The 19,084-nt window shown below is 48.7% G+C and overlaps 1 protein-coding gene across 3 annotated transcripts in view; it reads right to left on the reverse strand.

The window, feature by feature from the left end:
• The window catches only part of CD164L2 (CD164 molecule like 2), a 62,952-nt gene extending 47,757 nt beyond the window's left edge, over nucleotides 1-15,195 (reverse strand). The window contains exon 1 of one of the 3 annotated variants that reach the window (XM_048502204.1): nucleotides 15,095-15,188. In XM_048502204.1, coding sequence (XP_048358161.1) covers nucleotides 15,095-15,134 — 40 coding nt within the window. In that variant the 5' untranslated portion in view covers nucleotides 15,135-15,188. Of the gene's footprint in view, nucleotides 1-15,094 lie in introns of all 3 variants that reach the window. The other 2 variants (XM_048502203.1, XM_048502205.1) reach the window with 2 other exon arrangements.
• Between the last annotated feature and the right edge of the window lie 3,889 nt (nucleotides 15,196-19,084).

Genomic DNA, 19,084 nt, shown 5'->3' on the forward strand with positions numbered 1-19,084 from the left:
AGGGCAAAAGCAACTGTATGAAGCCACTTGTGGAAATATTGGTCTCAAATTGCAACACTGCTTTAAAGAGGACAACCCCCGCCCACAAGTTCTCCAATTCTTTAAGGACCTTGACTGAATGCTGCGGGGAGCAGCGGGGGCAGGACCTCAGAATTAACCGCACCATTCACAAAGCAATCACAAAAGAAAAATCCAAACGGATCTGTGATAACTTTAACAGAGGGCAAGTGAGGTGTATAATCGATTGGGTGGAATTTGTCTTGAGGTGTACTATACGGTTCTGTTCTCTCACCCATGCTCTTTATTACATGTGTGAAGCTGCTGAATGAAATTGTTCAGAACTTTGGGGTTGGGAGTCATCAATGTGTAGATGACACCCAGATCTATCTTTCATTATCCAGGCCTCTAGATGCCTCCATCTTGGTTCTGAACTGAGGCTTTGAGGCTGCAGCCAAGTGGCAAAGGCAGAACAAGCTGAAGCAGAATCCAGACTAGACAGTGGTAGTCCTAGTTGAGAAGTCTGATATTCTAGGGCCGTGGTGGCGAACCTTTGGCACTCCAGATGTTATGGACTACAATTCCCATCAGCCCCTGCCAGCACGGCCAATTGGCCCTGCTGGCAGGGGCTGATGGGAATTGTAGTCCATAGCATCTGGAGTGCCAAAGGTTCGCCACCACTGGGCTGATGGGAATTGTAGTTCCTGAACATCTGGAGAGCCGCAGGTTCCCTACCCCTGGTCTACACAGAGCTGAAGGGGTCAAATGATTCTGAGGCCATCTGACCCATCCAACTGTTTTAAAGAAGAAGACTGCATAATTCCGCCCTCCAAAAGGCTTGGGGAGGTATGCGTGGCTTTTGTATCTCCTATGTAATCCTCACAACACCCCTGTAAGGTAGGTTTGGGTGAGAGGCAGTGAGTAGCCCAACATCCCCCAGTGAGTGTTACAATTGAGTACAGGCTAGAACTATGTTCTAACCACTACTTCAGTGTGACCAACTTGTAAGGAGACAGGAAGTTTGTTGGTGGCGTTCTATCTCATATGTTAATTCTTCCCCCAATCCTCCATCACACCTCCGCTCCAGATTCAGGGTGGCCAAGTGGCTGGAGAAAAAAAAGTCTTGCCACTTTCACCAGAAGTTAATGTCAGAGCACTGATGTAACATGTGTCTGATCATCAAAATCTAACTGACAGCTAACTGACAGGTAACACCTGACATAGCCTCATTCTGGGATTGATTGGCAATGGATGGTGATAGGCCAGTAAGCCAGATATAAGGCTGCAGTATACTGAGGACTATGAGACACTTGTCTTCGCACTGCCTGACGGAGCACTTTGTCTGTGTGCGCTATACTTGTGAACTAATAAAAGTAGGCCCGCTTCTGTGAAGCTGAGCTGCTGTGTGCGTCTGACTTCCTACTGTGTTCCAGTATATTGCACTACTCTTCTATAGGGTTTTACCCCACACCTTCACAGTTAAATGGGTGGAAATGACCACTTAGTGCTTTGATTGTGTGTTCCTGCATTGCAGGGGATTGGACTTGATGGCCCTTGGGGTCTCTTCCAACTCTATGATTCTATGACCAGTTGAAGCTATACATGACAAGGAGGTAAATAAATAGCACCTGGTAAAGAACATTCCCAAGCGTCTTTATTAAAGGGACAGGAGATTTTCTTCCTGGCCTGTTGGCAGCCCTGCCTAGATATGAGGTTGACTCTCCTCTCTCTGAGTTCAGAGTGGTCTTCCCTCCCCACAGGGCTGACTGTCTCCCTGTTCAGATAACAGAAGAGAATCTCAAGGGAACTCTTGAGTTAAAAATGGTCCAGCACTCACCGCACTCTTGTTCAAAACAGCCTCTAGGCCCACAGGTTTGAAAGTGTGAAGCTGAGCTTTATGGCTCGGGGTGCTGCAATCTGTGGAGAGCAGATTCATCAGATGAGGTTAACCATGTCAATGAAACAGCCAACCTCAGGGTTTATAGAACCTGTTTTCAGAACCCCAGTAAAAGCAGAAGGAACCCACCCACCCCGCCCCTAATCAGATGCCCCCCTGAACTCAACATTAGTGGGGTGTTGTGAACATCCCAAAAAAATACAAGTCCTTCCATAAATTCTCTGATTGTGAGCCTCATTGCTACTGTCTACCCTTGAGGAAATCTTCATTACTTTGTTAATTTCTTGAAGCCATAAATAAGGGAACCAGTAAACCCATTAAAGTGCTGATTATTATTCTGTGCACCTACATGGAAAAGCTGCAAAGTACTCCTGCTGAGATCTTTGCGCTCAAGATGAGAATTAGTCAGATTTGCCAGAGAGAGTGGTTGCTCTAGGGTCTCAGCACTGCTAGGGTTGCAATGTTTCTTTGTCACTTTTCATTCTTGACTGTGGAAGAAGGAATTGGGTTTGCAGCTGTTTCTGAATGCTGCAGCTTTTCTCCTGTGGAAATAAAATCACTATCCCCCCAAATAGTAAAAGTTTTCAGACCCAGAGATGACCCAACAGCAGCATTCCACTGGAACACAGACTACAGTAAACATCTTCACACAATGCATCCTAAACCTAAGACTGAAGGCCACAGGGTGTAGCGATGAGTGCTTTTTTTGGCCATCAAGTCACTGCTGATTTATGGAAACCGCTTAGTGTTGTCAAGGCAAGAGACGTTAGGAGGTGGTTGCCATTGCCTGTCTTTGCGTCATGCCCCTGCTAATGGTATTCCTTTGAGGTCTCCCATTCAAATACTTGCCAACATAATACCCCCAAACCATTGCCGGTCTTAAAGACTGCTCCCCTGTTTAGAAATGTCTTAGTGATGTAAAATGATTGCTGGGCACAGTCAGTGGCGTATCTGCCAGAGGAACATGGGGGGGGGGGAAACTGACCCAGGGCGCCACCCATTAGATCATATGGGGGGTGCCCGGCAGGCTGTAGCAGACTCCTGAAGGAGCAGCCGGGCCAGGAGCCTGCTGCAGGCCCGGCAGGCACCATTGGCCAGGCCCTACCCGGCCAGGCTGCCCAGGACCGCCGCTACCCTCCTCTGCCGGCTAAGGTAAGGGGGCATGGGGGGGGCACAGGGGTGGGGGGCGCCCTGAGCAAGTATTGCCCCAGGTGCCATCCCCCCCCCCCCGTATGCCTCTGTGCTGTCCTCTAGAAAGTCACAAAGAGGCTAGCCTTGACTGGCTTCTCTAAGCCACAACAGAAAAGCTCCTGTTCCATGATTCCACACCAGCCTTAAAATCACATGACCGGGCCATTCCTGATATCCTAAGAGCCAATGAAGGAATGCATTGGTGGAGTGAGCAGCTCAGCGTGCCTGGATGCTGGGTGGGTGGGTGCTACATCAATCTAAGTGTTCATAAGTATTATTTCCTGTGATAGGATGTCTCTCTTTCTCTCTGGAGCTTCTCCCAATCAGTTGGTAACCATAAAGTTATGGTTATACTGGCAGATGGGGACACTGTGATGATTAACAGGGTGGGCGGCAATCAGCCCCTCCTCTCCTGCTTCGGGGTGACTATTCCAAAGTGAAACCAAGATGGGAGAAGAAGATAAAAGTAGAGTTTGGATTTATATCCTCCCTTTCTCTCCTGTGAGATTCAAAGGGGCTTACAATCTCCTTTCCCTTCCACCCCACAACAAACATCCTGTGAGGTAGGTGGGGCTGAGAGAGCTTCAAAGAACTGTGATGCCCAAGGTCACATGCTGGAGTGCAGAAGCTAATCTGGTTCACCAGATAAGCCGCCACAGCTCAAGTGGCAGAGCGGAGAATCAAACCTGGTTCTCCAGATTAGAGTGCACCTGCTCAATCACTACACCATGCTGGCTCTCTGAAGTGGGCATTTCTTGGATTACAGCTCTGTATCCTAACTGGGCCATAACTGCTATACACAAGAACTTTTCTGTTATGGTGGAATATCATAATCTTAGGAAAACATGGGGACAGCATTTCTAGATTTGTTATATCTCAAGTCTCACACTAGAGGGCGATTGTAGCTAACATTGTTAATAGGGGGATCTTTTTCAGGGGCTTACTGGGTAGGTTTCCCAGAGGGAAGTTCAAAACATGGATATTGAAAAAAAGCACCTGCCCTATAACGTGCAGAGAGCAAAAATGTTTCTTTGGGAATTTATGTGTTTCTACACGTTGCATACAAGCCTGGGTGTATCACAGCCGGAATAACGAGGATATTGTGGGTTTTCCAGGTTGTATGGCTGTGTTCCAGTAGTATTTTCTCCTGACTTTTCATCTGCATCTATGGCTGGCTCAGGATCATTGTGCAGATTCTTTTTTGCACGGCAGGGGAGATGCTAAAAGATAACTCCCTGGGGCAAACTGCAAATTATTATTTCATTTCCAAGAGATATTGTTATTAATAATAACAATCTTGTTTGTCACTGGAAACTCTGATTTTAACGGATTTATTTTTAATAGGATGCCTGACTTTTCAGGGAAGAGATGCTGGGGTTCGGGGGCGGGGGATCAGGCTATTATATATGTTGATTATAAAGATATGTATAAAAATAACAAAATAATATACTGGGGCATCATTTTGTACTTTTGCCTCCTTCAAAAATATATAGATAAAGCCTCGCATTTCCCCTACACACATTTGCAGTCTCACAGACATGCATAGGGAGATCTGTGTCTTTAGAGCTCTCATGTCATGCCTGGTTTGGACCCCCATGATGAGGAGAAGTTTGGATTTATAGCCCACCTTTCTCTCCTGTAAGGGGACTCAAGGTGGCTTCCAAGCTCCTTTCCTTTCCTCTCCCCACAACAGACACCTTGTGAAGTAGGTGGGGTTGAGATAGTGCTGAGAGAACTGTGACTAGCCCAAGGTCACACAGCAGGAATGTACAAGGGCGGAAACACATCTGGTTCACCAGATAAGCCTCTGCCACTCAGGTAGGGGAGTGGGGAATCAAACCCAGTTCTCCAGATTAGAATCCACCTGCTCTTAACCACTATGCCACGCTGGCTCTCCAGCTGCACCCCATTCGTGGCAACACCTCTCGGCGTCTGGTCCATATCTACGAGCGGCTTTGGAGAAAAGCTTTTTCACTATTCCCTTTGCGCGGGTCCCAGGGCATTGCAAACAGATCTAGGGGCAGATTTCTCCCGGACCTTTAAAGATCTGGCGCTGGGGAAGCGCTGTGAGAGATCGCGCGCAACTGCGCTGGAGTGAGACGGAGGCCACGCCCAAGGGCGGAGCTACTAGGGTCCCGCCCCAGCTCACCTGCCTGCCCCGCCCCTCCCTCCCTCCTTGCGCGCATGTGCTCGCCAGCTGGGATCCTGGAGAGCTGGGATCTTCGTTGGCTGCACGGCGGATCGCGGCTACTCGAGTACAAGAGGAGCGATGCCGGCGGTGGGCGCCCGGGAGCTGCGGGCGGCGTTGTGGTGCGCCCTGCTTTGCGCTCTCGGCATGGTCCCGAGCCAGGCAGGTGGGTGAGAGCGGGCTGCTCCAGGGGATCTGGCGGGAGGCTCTCCCCAGATCCTCCGGGTCCAAGTTCGGGAGTGGGGAGGTGCAGTTTTGGGGATCGCTTGTCACGGGTCCGTTTTGTTGGCTGGCTGTTGTGGCGGAGGGTGGGTTGTGGCTCTCGGGGCAGTGCAGCGAGATGAAACCAGGAGTCCAGAGGGGGGCGTCAATCCTGGGAGCCTCTAAAGTGCCACGGAAATAACCCTTGACACCTTAAAAGACGCACAACGTTGAGTCCACTCACTGGAAGCTTTTGTGAGTCAAAGTTCCCCTCCTCAGGTGTGCAAAGTGTTCATCTGCCAGTAAGATGTATTTCTACTTCTGTCACAGAAAGAGGGAAGATGCAGAGTTTATCAAGCGCACTGTCCTCCTTTCTGTTTCCAGTGAACTTCAGCCTTTTTTAGTGGTTAAAGTTTACAAACTGCCCTGATGGTGCATCCACTTCAAATGATTTCCTGGTCCTTTTTAGATTTGCCTGAATGCACCATTGTTTTTCTGTAGGAGAGTAGAGAGCTGGCCAGGTTTCCAGTGTCCTCCCTGGAAACCACTTCCTTGTTGATGTGAATGTGTGACCTGTCTGGACTACAGGCATGTTTTTGCCCCCTGATGCCGGCACTGTTTATATGTGGGACTGGGTGAGGGTTAGTAGATCCAGATCGGATGGTTGATGCTTGACGCTGTATCAGAACAATACCATGCCTGTAAATGGGGTCAGTTCCCACATTCAGCGGCCCAGTGTCAAGGACCGGTTCAGACCTACAATCCAGTGTTTTGGTTGTTATAGGTGGTGATAAATGGGCCTTGAGCTTTATTTGTATCATTCAGTTATACCCCATTTTTCTCCCTAATGGGGTCCCAAGGCAGCTTACATCGTTTCCCCCTCCTGCATTTTGGCTGCACAACAACCTGTCAAGTAGGTGGGACTGCGGATTGCCCATCAAGTTTTTACGGCAGTGTCGGGATTCAAACCTGGATCTCCCAGGTCCTATTCTGACATTGTAAGTGCCCCTTTGTCTGGTACCCCTTTGGAATGGAGGAAAGAATGTGAATCTGGGGGGGGGGGGCATCTGTGCCTGCATTGGTATATGCGATTTCTTGGTTTGCACATGAACTCACTGGTGGTAGCTGAGCACATTCCCAAGGCACATTCATTAGACCTTAACACTGAACTGAATGTCAAAAGTTGCCCGAAGTGCAGAGTTGTAAGTGCATGACATCAGCCTTGTAAAACTACTGCACACGTTCCCTTCTTTAGTCGCCAGGCTTCGTAGCCAGGATTGGCTGCAGTGCCATGTGTGTGCATGGCTGTGAGTGACTGCCCCACAATATGAACTGAAAATTGGTATCATTTGTTTGTTTATGAAAACACTTATATCCTGCCTTTCCTTGTGGTTCAAGGAGGCTTACAATAATAGTTCAAAAAGTTTTCAGTTAAAGCCAAAGGTAAAATAGGCTGGGATTTTATTAAGTAGCTTGCAGACTATTTAGGAATTAGGTTTTAGAATGATGGAGAAGCTAGATTTTAGAATTCATTTATGTTATTGACGTTGTGGTTGTTTTAATTCTGCTTGTAAGCCATCCTGAGCCTGACTTTGGCCGGGGAATTGGGTGGGGTATAAATATACATAGATCAATGAATAAAATAGCAAACCCCAAATCTTCTCCCTTTCTCCCCTTAAAGGATTTCTGTCATTCAAACTCCCTCAAATGCCCTTGCAAGCAGGCAGGCCTTGCTGTGCATCCTGAAGATCTCTTGGGAGGGGGAGCTCACCTGTTCAGGAAGCCCATTCCACAGAGTCAGAGTAATGTTAGAAAAGGCTTTTACTCTGATTGATGCCAAACAGGCCACCCTAAGTGGTGAGATAGCCAACAGATGTCTGCCGAATTATTGTAGTTGGTTCACATGGAAGGAGATGGTACTTCAAATATGTAGGTCTCAAGCTGTGAGCTTTACTCATAACAAGCACCTTGAGCTGAACTTGGAAACAAACCGGCAGCCGGTGTAGCTATTTCAAAATGGGCAGTGTATGTTCCTTCTGGGGGGCTCCTGACAATGCTTGAGCCGCTACATTCTGGACTGGTTGTAGTTTCTGGGTTGTGTTCAAGGGCGGCCCCACATAGAGTATGTTGCAGTAATCGAACCATACAGAAGCATAGAGTGGCCAGATTGGCTGTGTTGACAAATCAGATGCAGCTGATGGAAGGCACTCCTGGCCACTGGGCCAACCTGCTTTTCAAACAGCAAGGCAGTGTCTGTGAACACCGCCCCGTCAGCTCTTAACCTGTCTGAAAAAGCCAGTGTCATTCCATCTAGAACAGTGGTAGGGAACCTGCGGCTCTCCAGATGTTCAGGAACTACAATTCCCATCAGCCTCTGTCAGCATGGCCAATTGGCCATGCTGGTAGGGGCTGATGGGAATTGTAGTTCCTGAACATCTGGAGAGCCGCAGGTTCCCTACCCCTGGTGTAGACCATTTTCTCTGGTTGGGAGGGATTAGAAGGCAGTGAAAATGTCACAGTCGCTAAACTACCAAAGATAGTGTTTCACATTCACCTGTAGCTGTAGGTGATGCCGGATGCCCCAATATATGCTTGAGTCTGCTAACTTCCGGCCTCAGAGAAGCAGAAAAAGTTGCCAGCTGCCATATCAGTCCAGGCAAAATTCAGAAACAAAACTAAAATTTATATCATGCTGTAGGGATGAGCCTCAGAAAGAGCGCAGGAATGCCTGTGCCATCTGTGCCCTTCTGGGTGCACATGCTCACCTGTCCCCAAGCCCCCGCGAGTCATAGGTCATGAGATGCCTGACTCACGGTCACAAGACATCCCAGACAAAGGGACAAAGGGGCTCAAGCCCCCAGGTATGGATTAGGCCCAGACAGGAACGTTTCATCTCTCACGTAGGCAACCCCATGAGTCATGTACTGTACAGTATTCTCCCGCTCTCCCGCCTCTGTCCCGCTTCTTGTGAAACCCTAATAAAAGGTGCCAGGGATCAGACCACGGCAGAGTTGCCAGATCCACGGATCACGCTTCCTGCCGCTGGCTCTCTCCACCGGATGATATCGCTGCGTCTCGCCTCTTCCTTGCGACCCTCGCGGGCCGACTTCATCATGCCTTTTTACTGGCACCAACCAAATTAATAGAAAACATTGTGCAAGCTTTTGCGCTCACGCAAACTTGTTATCAAGTTGGATGTTAGAAAATTGTTAAAAGATGGAGGAGTAGAAAGGAGAATTTTATCCTATTCATTATATTTATATCCTGCCCTCCCGCTGTAAAGCAGTGCTCAGGGCAGCTCAGAATGGCACCACATAACAGCAATAAACTATTAAAACCACAGCAACAAATTCAATAAGTCACATCTAACTATAAAAAACGATGCATTAAAATTAGCACCCTGGAGTAATTCAGATCATGACCCTACACGAAACTGGAGGTGTAGCAGTTAGTGGCACCCCAGACGACTCTGAGGGAGGTCTGGAAGATGGAGAGATCAGGTGGCAGAATGGAGGGGAGTCCGGCAATCCAGGCTGGTATACAATGTTAGCCATATAAGCCATTGCTGTCCTCGACTATGATCTCTGGTTCACAGGAAAACGTAGTGCACAAGCAAAACACCACTTGAATAAAAGGATTATTTGACTGTGAGGTTTCCAGGGCAACCCTAAACAGCTTCTATACCCATGAATGGACATCCAGCTTCAAAAGCAAGCAAAAAACTCTACCACCACTGGTCGCTGTGGGTTTTCCGTACTGTGTGGCCATGGTCTGGTAGATCTTGTTCCTAACATTTTGCCTGCATCTGTGGCTGGCATCTTCAGAGATGTATCGCAGAGGGAAGTCTATTACACACTGTGTCCACACAGAAGGAAGTCTGTTACAGTGTGTAACAGACTTCCCTCTGTGATACACCTCTGAAGTTGCCACATGCCAGCCACAGATGCAGGCGAAACGTTAAAAACAAGATCTAACAGACCAGGGCCACACAGCCCGGAAAACCCACCACAACCAGTTGAATCCAGCCGTGAAAGCCTTCAACAATACATCTCCACCACCAGCTTTGCCGTTGCAGCTCGCAGAATACAGCCACGCGGAAGGCAGTACATGGCCATCTATAATTTGTTACCAAGCCCAGAGCAACCCCTCAGCCAGAAATGTACCTGAATTGTTTACTGCACATGGTGCCTGTAGCGAGGAGCATTCTGGGATTCTCTGCAGCATCAAGACAGAAGCCGGTCACACCAGGCAGGCCCATCTTGCCCTGCGGCACAACCGGCACAGCAAAGCCATTTTCTCCGTTGCTATGAAACCACACACAAGCTTCTTGGATGATCAGACCTTGGCAGAGTCACCTATTAATGAGGACTGAGGGCCAGAGAAGTTCGGCTTGCAAATCAGCACCAAACATGACCGTGAGGAAAGATGCACAGATTTATAAAAATTAATACATGAGGGAGGCGGGGGGTTGATCATCACCCCGCTTCTCAGCTGTGTAAGCCACCTGGTAATCAGGAGCAGCAGACACTTTTGCTGTTTTATGCCCTTGGTTTGCTTTTATATTGATGATCTGTGCTGTTTTATAGGATTTGAGGGTACTGTTTTTGCTTGTAAGCCACCTGGAGCCGGACTCTGGAGTGTAGTGTACAAATTTCCTAAAGAAATAAAATGGCCCAGTTTCAAGCAGCTGGGAGATGGATGCCTCTATGCCCTCCAAACAAGACTCAATTATAACTAAAGGCTCCTTATTTATTCATATGCTGAGGTATATTGCTTACTTAGATGGAGATTCTGTTTAGTTTCCAAGACCTCTTTCCCACTAATTCTGGCAGGTGTCATAATGATCCTCTGGCTACACTGATAAGGATGTTTCATTGACAGAGTTCCTACCACAGAGAGTCATAACTGTGCCATAAAGTCCGTTAGAGATGCCTTCTCTCTGAGGAACACAGTCATTCTGTGGTGGTGGAGGCTAGGGACCCCCCAAGGGAAATTTTCAGCACCTTCACTAAACCCTAATTCCTAGGGGGAAGACAAGACTGGTACAAGACTGGGGTACAAGTTTGGAATAAAGATACACTCCAAGAGTGTCCACACTGTAGTTATGATGCTACACACAAGATGAATATCGCATTCATTTATTATTCACTTTGTTTGTACCTCACCTTTCTCCCAACAGAGACCCAAAGCAGCTAATTTTCATAACAACCCTGTGAGGTAGGTTAGGCTGAGAGTGAGATAGCAAATTCCTTAGCGGGAATTTGAATCAGTCTCCCAGACTCTAGTCCAGCACTCTGACCACTGTACTATGCTGCCTTCAATGGATCTCCTTTCTTTAAAAAGAAACAGGGTTACATCTTGGGATCACAGATGTGCCTCTGTTTTTTGTGTCTATGGCTCCAGGGTCTGCCACCTTCTTGCTATATTTCAGTGGTGGCGAACCTATGGCACGGGTGCCAGAGGTGGCACTTCGAGCCCTCTCTATGGGCACGTACAAACAGAGTGCCCCCGCTCCCCACATCTAGGCTGGTCTGGGCCACTGGGCTCGATTATTAGCATTAAACCTAAGACCTAGTTTTGGGGAAGCAGCGTAGGTAACCCTGTTAAGCGCTGTTAAACCCCACTGATTTTCATGTGAAGAACTAAAGTGCAATCCTTTACCTGGGAGTAAACTCAGTTGCTGGCAATGGGGCTTGCTTCTGAGTAAACTCTCCTGGGTCGTGATTCACCCGTTGGAAGAGTTGCATGGTTGCTTCAAAGCAAAGCCACCCACTACCACCAAGCTTACTCCCAAGTAACGCATGCCTCGGAGCCAACCGTTTTTTAAAAACTAAAACCTCAGTATTCAGGTTAAATTGCCGTGTTGGCACTTTGTGATAAATCAGTGGGTTTTGGGTTGCAATTTGGGCACTCGATCTCGAAAAGGTTCGCCATCGCTGCTATATTTCCTTATACAGTCAGTATGGGGCAATGGTTAGATTAAGAACTGGAAGACCCCGGTTCAAATCTCTCACTCTGCCATGGAATTTCACTTGGTGCTTTCCGGCTTGCACCTAACCTACATCAGAGGGTCCTTGTTGTGAGGAGTGGAGAATAATATTTATAAGTCACTTTGTTGGGGAGAAAATATGTTGGCAAATAAAACAATCACTCTTGCTATACCTTTATGTTCATGAATACACATCAGTGGCAAAACTGCAATGGGGCAGGCGGAGTGCCACGCCCCGGGCGAGCACCATTGGCTTCATGTGTGGCGAAAAATCACCACCAGACCCCCTTCTCCAGTGGCGGGGTGTGGGCAGGGTGTGGTGTGGGCAGGGCAAGATGGGGGGCTACATGAGCAAGTCATGCCCCGGGCAAAGTTCACTCTTTCCCCATCCCTGATACACATAGTTGCACAATGATCACCGTGCTTTCAGCTAGGCATAGAATCACAGGCACATCAAGAAAGCACTGCAGTCAACAGCAACAGATATAAGATTCTCAGACGTAACTCACCAGCACTGGTACGCCAGACTTTAATCGGGGAAGTTCCAAGATCACTTTTACTGAACCTAGGAGTATAGCATTTACTTCCCCTGCTAATCACAAACACAGACTTCCTGCACAAAAAAATGGAGTTTCTACATATTCAGGACTTCTTGGGTATGTAAACAAGCAGTATTTTGTAAATAGACTATAAAGAAAAAAGAAATACCCCCCCGCACACACACACACACAGAAACAGGGGGGCCAGTGGCTGGAGAAGCCAAACAGCCCAAGAACAGAACATGCTTCAGAAAGCTTAACATACTGAACTTTAAAGGAAAATGGGAGGCAGAAGGGGAAATTAGTCAGCACAATTCCTTGCTAGCTTAAAAAAAACAACCCTCCTCTCAGCAGTAGCGTGCAGAACTTGAAGCAGGAGGTGCACCAGCATGTGTGGCAGCCTGCACCTGCATGCATTCATTTCCCGACCAACGACCAACGCAGTGGCTGCGTCCTTGCCACAGCCCCTCCCAGGAATGCCCCGCCCCCAGAATGCCCAGCCAAGCCCCCATCGTGCCCCATCCAGCCCCATTGGCGCTACGCCACAGTTTGAATCCCACCACCATGGGAACCTGTTACTAAAATTTTTGGATCCCACCACTGGATGTGGCATTTCTGTAGAGATTCTTTGTGGGATGAAGAAAACAGACTCCATGAGGTAAAAGTTTTTCTGCCAAAAGCAGAAGAGACAACCTGAATTAAGAACAAGCCATAATTTTTAGAGTCTTTGCCTTTATAATCTATCCCCAAGAAACTGATCTACTCTACACCAGTTCCAGAATCACTCAGGGGTCTGCAATCTCCGGCTTTCCAGATGTTCATGGACTATACATTCCATCAGCCCCTGCAGACCCCTGCAAGAATCACGTTTTCTTGGGCTACCCCAGATCAGCATGCCACAATTTAATTTTTAGCTATCTGGCTCTCTTGTGAGGGAAACAATAGCTCCTCGCACACAGAAAACTAGCAAGACAACAACCAGTGTTCCAAACTAGAATTTATTCCCACCTTACTAGCTTGATGTCATGGTTAAAGGACACATAGGGTCAGTGTAATGCAGTGGTGGGATTCAGCAGGTTCGCACCACTTTGGCAGCACAGTTGTTAAAATGGTGCTTGTAAACAATCAGTTGTTAAATTATTTGAATCCCACCACTGGTGTAACGTAGTGGTTAAGAGCAATGGACTCTAATCTGGAAAACTGAGTATGACTCCCCACTCCTCTGCACGAGATGTGGACATCTCTGGTGAACTGGATTTGTTTCCCTGCTCTTCCACACGAAGCCTTCCGGATTACCTTGAGCTAGTCACAGTTCTCTCCAAACTCACTCAGCCCATCGACCTCACAAGATATCTGTTCAGGGGAGAAGAAAGGAAAGCGTTCATGAGTCGCCTTGAGTCTCCTGACAGAAGAGAAAGGTGAGGTGGTATAAATCCAAACTCTTTTCTTCTAAAACTCCACCATTAAAAAAGAAGGCAGTGGAGGTTCCAAAAGCCAGACCTGTAGTTTGAAACAATACGAATCTAGAATCTGATTCTGCTGCACTTTCAGATGGATTCTGAGAGGGGGGGGAAGGGCTAGGGCAGGGGTCTGCAACCTATGGCTCTGGAGCCGCATGCAGCTCTTTCAGCCTTATACTGCGGCTCCACATGGTCTGGAGGTCGCAGGGTAGCGTGGCCATGTCCCTCCATCCCTCCAGAGCAGCACTGGAATGAAAGGTGAGTCAAGGGGCCGAACCAGGGGCGGCTCTATGCGTGAGGGTGCCGCTTTTTGTGTCCCCTCCACTCACCTCTCCTTCCAGTGCTGCTCTAGAGGGCTGTAGGGACACGCCCATGCTACCCTCTGACCCCAGGAGGTTGGACGGTAGTGTGGGCATGTCCTTTCAGAGCAGCCGCCATCCCTCTCTGCTATCCCTGCAGCCGCCATCCCCCCTCTGCCCCTTGGAGCAGGTGACCGCCTGCTCCATGGGGCAGAGGGGGTTTCCCTGCCTGGCGCCGCTGCCTCCCACAGCACGAGAGGTGCTGGCACTGGGCAGGCCGCAGAAGCCATCCCCCCTGTGCCCCACAGTGCAGGCAACTGCCTGCTCTGTAGGGTAGAGTGGGTTTCTCTGCCTGGCACTTCCGCCTCCCAGCACTGGAAGGAAAGGGGAGTGGAGGGGCCAAACTGGAGGTGGCTCCATAGATCTTCAAGGCTGTAGAAAACGGGTCCAAATGGCTCTTTGGGTGGTAAAGGTTGCTGACCCCTGGGCTAGGGAATTGGCCAGGGGTGCGCACTGATATAAAACTCCACAGAAGAGCCAGCATGGTGAAGTGGTTAAGAGCAGGTGGATTCTAGTGGGGAACTGGGTTTGATTCCCCATTCCTCCACCTGAGCGGCAGAGGCTTATCTGGTGAACCAGATGTATTTCCGCACTCCTACATTCCTGCTGGGTGACCTTGGGCTAGTCACAGTTCTCTCTGACCTCTCTCAGCCCCACCTACCTCACAAGGTGTCTGTTGTGGGGAGAGGAAGGGAAAGGAGCTTGGAAGCCACCTTGAGTCTCCTTACAGGAGAGAAAGGCGGGGTATGCATCCAAACTCTGCTTTGTCTGAAAGGCACTTCTCCTTGACCACTCGATTGAGAACGAGAAGGACACCCATTCACTGAGTGCGCCCTGGAAGAGCCAAGACTGCCAGGGCACCACATTAAGGAGACACTCTAAGTCTAAGACTAGCATGGATGGTCTGTGCGCGCCTCTGCGCTTCCACGGTCTCTGCAGCAGAGTGCTGAGTCACCACTCCAGCCTACTGGCTCTGATTCATAGACTACGCCAAAGCAGCCCCGCTTGGCATCAGCCAGGCACGCGCGCGTGGCGATGCGCTCGCTCACCTCGGCTGGCTTGCATGCATGCGCACGCATCCCCCCCCCCCTTTCCCCGCAGCATCCTCAGCCTTAAACAGCCAACCGGGGAGCATTGAGGCCAGCCGGGATCGCCAAGGCAGCCCTGGTGAGCAAGCGAAGCTCGAGCTGCTGAGGAGGGGGCAGGGGGGTGGGAGTCATTCATTCACTTGGAGGGGGTTGCCCAAGAGCTACTCATGCCGCCGCACACCCACCTGCGGGGGGAACATCGCGTTCTCTCTCCCGGCCATTCATCTCCTGCAGTTAGCCAGCCACATCTAATTGGCGCGGCGAAGGCAACTCTGCAAGGTCACCGCGACTGGTGTTTCTTGAATGCCCTTTCTTCGGAGCCTGAAATACACCTGAGCCATGACGTGGCAAGAGCAGCGCAATTTCCCGGCCACATCAATACCAAAACGGGAACATCACTTTCATGTGTTGGGGGGGGGGGGGGGGGATGAGTTTGTAATGAAGAAGAAGAAGAAGAAGAAGAAGAAGAAGAAGAAGAAGAAGAAGAAGAAGAAGAAGAAGAAGAAGAAGAAGAAGAAGAAGAAGAAGAAGAAGAAGAAGAAGAAGAAGAGATGAGTTTGTAATTTAGGAGGAGGAGAAGAAGAGTTTGGATGTGTACCGCACCTTTCTCTCCTGTAAAGATTCTCAAGGTGGATTCCAAGCTCCTTTCCCTTCCTCTCCCCACAGCAGACACCTTGTGAGGTAGGTGGGGCTGAGAGAGCTCCGAAGAACTGTGACTAGCCCAAGGTCACCCAGCAGGAATGCAGGAGTGCAGACACACCTCTGGTTCACCAGATAAGCCTCTGCCACTCAGGTGGAGGAGTGGGGAATCCAACCCAGTTTTCCAGATTAGAATCCCCCTGCTCTTAACCACTACACCATGCTGGCTCTCAACGAGGAAGGGGTCTCGATGAACACTCTGCCCCAAATCAGATTAGATCAGAGTATACCATAAGGCTTGGAACCCAGACACTCATTTGGGCTGGAGACGTTTGATGGGGAGGGCAGAGCACAGAACTTGTAGCCTTTTGCAAATCTTTCTGCCTGCCCTGCCCAACCTCCCAGGACATGGGGGGGGGGGAGGCGGGATTAGCTTCCAAACTGGCATACTTTTTGAGAGAAGCCCTTCACCACTCAACATCATCCTTCCCCCTATTTGAAGGGTTTGCTTTGCTCTGTTCTTCCCAAGCCTGCTTTGCTTCCACTTTTTTTCCAGAAATGCCAAGGGTGTTTGCATTTTCAAAGGTCCCACGCACACCAGCCTCATTTTCCTGCCCTTTACAGTTGCCAGTTCCCTATCTTCAACAATGGAGGACATTTTGGAGAGGGGAATCCATAACTGAAGAAGAGAAGAAAGGTTTGGACTTATACCCCACTTTTCCCATCCGTAAGGAGACTTAAAGAGGCTTACAAACTCCTTCCCTTCCCCTCCCCACAACTGACACCTTGTGAAGTAGGTGGGGCTGAGACAGTTCTGAAGAACCATGACTAGCCCAAGATCACCCAACAGACTTCATACAGAAAAGTGGGAAAGCAAACCCAGTTCACCAGATAAGAGTGAACTTATCTTTACTCCACTTGTTTTTGTGATTGTAACAGTCAGCGTGTCAAACTCTGAATCTTGGGCCCCTTTCGCACAAGCAGATAAGAGTGAACTTAATCTTTACACCATGCTAGCTCTAACACTGTAAGGGTATTATAATCACCAGTCTTGTGGAAAGCCCTCCAGTGGGGAAGAAGGCAGCAAAAATGTGCGGGTGCAAGGAAGTGTACAGAAATTTCCCATGCAGGTTTTTTATTGCCAAGGAGAATCCTTCTACAGCTTCAGATGTTGCATCCATTCCATTTTTGCAACGCATCAATGTTACTGTACATGGGGCATCCTGTTAAAACAACCCATGCATACCTAGAAATGTTGGTACAGAGTCTCAGCTGCCTGCCTGGAGAAAGTAAGTACTTAATTGCAGGAGGAGTTAGCTGTTACTATTTTCGGAAGCAAAACAGTTGTTAAGAGATTTGAAGGGGGGGAATGATGCAGGGCTTACTTCTCCCCAAGGTCTCTAAATTAATTCACAGGTAGTGGAGGAATAGCAACAGAGAAGAAGTTCTTCAAGATAGGAAAAGGTGACATCAGCCTACAATCACAGGCCACTTAAACTGTTATTTGTGATCAAAAACAAGTGGCGGTAGGTTGTGCGCCAGTTGGACCATTTCTCTGATCCAGATATATTATGCAACTCAAGCACACATGTGAAGTCCACCTTTCTTAAAGTGGCTTAACATCATTCTTCTGTTCTCCATTTTATCCTCACAACCACCCTGTGAGGTAGGTTAGGCTGAGAATACTTGGCTGACTCAAGGTCATCTTCCATGGCACCATGGGCATTCGAACCTGAGTCTCCAAGGCCCCTTCCGCACATGCAGAATAATGCACATTCAATCCACTTTCACAATTGTTTGCAAGTGGATTTTGCCATTCCTCACAGTAACATCCAGCTACAAAGTTCATTGAAAGTGGATTGAAAGTGCTTAACTCTGATTGTGCGAAAGGGGCCCAAGATTCAGAGTTTGACTCCCTGACTGTTACAATCACAAAAACAAGTGGAGTACAGTGTAGCTATAGAACAAAGAAAGGAGAATCACCATACTCCTGGCTACTAACATAACACTGTAGCAAGAACAGTGCAATTTAATCAAGAATAAAGTGCCAAAGAGACAATAGAATGTGCATCCCGTGTGGTGCTTACCAGTACCAGGAAGCTAGGCTTTCCCGGTGCTGAGCTATTGTCCCACCACACCTTCACAATCAAGAGCTTTTCACTACCACCACCACCCATGTGGTTGAGCACAGATGTTCTTCCTTCCATCTTTCTAAAGCAGCAGAACAAGCTGCTCCTGCATCATCCCATTCCAAGGCCCAGATGAAACAAAGCATATGGATAGCAATTTCTCTGACAAGATGGGGAAAAAAGCTAACAGGGCACCACTGTAATTCCAGGAGCCTCCTACCATTTTTCCTTCCTCTGTATGTTCCATTTTTGAGTCCAACACAGTCTAAGTAATGTAGGAACTTTAGGAACTGCAGATACCACTTAGCTTCCATCAGAGGTGTAGCTCCAAGGGGACAGGGGGGGCATGATGCACCAGGCATGTGCCCCTGTGGGGGTGTGGTGAGGGCATTCCTGAGGCATGGCAGGCGGTTCTGCGGCGGGACGAGGTGGAGGACACACCGGTGTACCGGGTGCTTTCCCCCCTTGCTACGCCTCTGACTTCCATGTCCCACATTAGAAGAAGAGGAGGAGTTTGGATTTATACCCTGCTTTTCTCAACCCTAAGGAATCTCAAAGCAGCTGACAAAGTCCTTCCCTTCTCTTCCCCTTCCCACAATAGACACCTTGTGAGGGAGGTGGGGAGAGAATTCTGAGAGAACTGTGACTAGTAGTCCAAGACCGCCCAGAAAGCTTCATGTGTAGAAGTGAAAGAAAAAATCAAACCTGGTCCAATTGATCAGAGTCCCCCTCTCTTAACCACTGCCCCACACTGGCTTAGAAAAGGGGTGATCATGGGTTTATCCCTGCAGATCCATCCTCCCTGGTAGATCGTCAACAATCTTTCACTGTGCCACGTCACTGACACAAGCTCTGTGTGTACAAAGTGCTCTGATGCATAGTTTAACCAAGCACAGAGAGCATACAGCACACTGTGACCATAGCCAGATAACAGCATCACAGTGTGCAGAGATGGTCAGAGACATTCTGAATGGGAACATGACCTATTATTTTGTGGTGAGAAAAGGAGGCACAGAGAAATCAGAGCTGGGAGAACGAGTCAGAGAGCGCTGTCTGGCCTTAGATCAAGGGCACTAGACACACCAGGCCATCTCATGTGCCAGTGTGGGTGCCAGTGCGATGTAGTAAAAACAGCACTGGGCTTACAACTGTCCAGCTCTCAGGGCAGCATTGCTCAAGAGAAAAGCAAGCAGGCAGGCACACATACAAGAAATAACCACACAGGATCCAGTGTCTACAATAGAAGAGCTGAAAACTAGGAATCTCCCCAGGAGGCAGGCAAAGGCTGGGGAGATGCAGGTCATTTAGGAACAAACTACTATCCATACTCTGCACAAGCTGGTTGAACGTAGACACTGAATGAGCTGAAGATGAAGGTTCAGCTGCAGGATTATATCGGAAACCAAG

This window comes from Sphaerodactylus townsendi, linkage group LG06 (assembly GCF_021028975.2).
Source record: "Sphaerodactylus townsendi isolate TG3544 linkage group LG06, MPM_Stown_v2.3, whole genome shotgun sequence".
NCBI classification, from domain to species: Eukaryota; Metazoa; Chordata; class Lepidosauria; order Squamata; family Sphaerodactylidae; genus Sphaerodactylus; species Sphaerodactylus townsendi.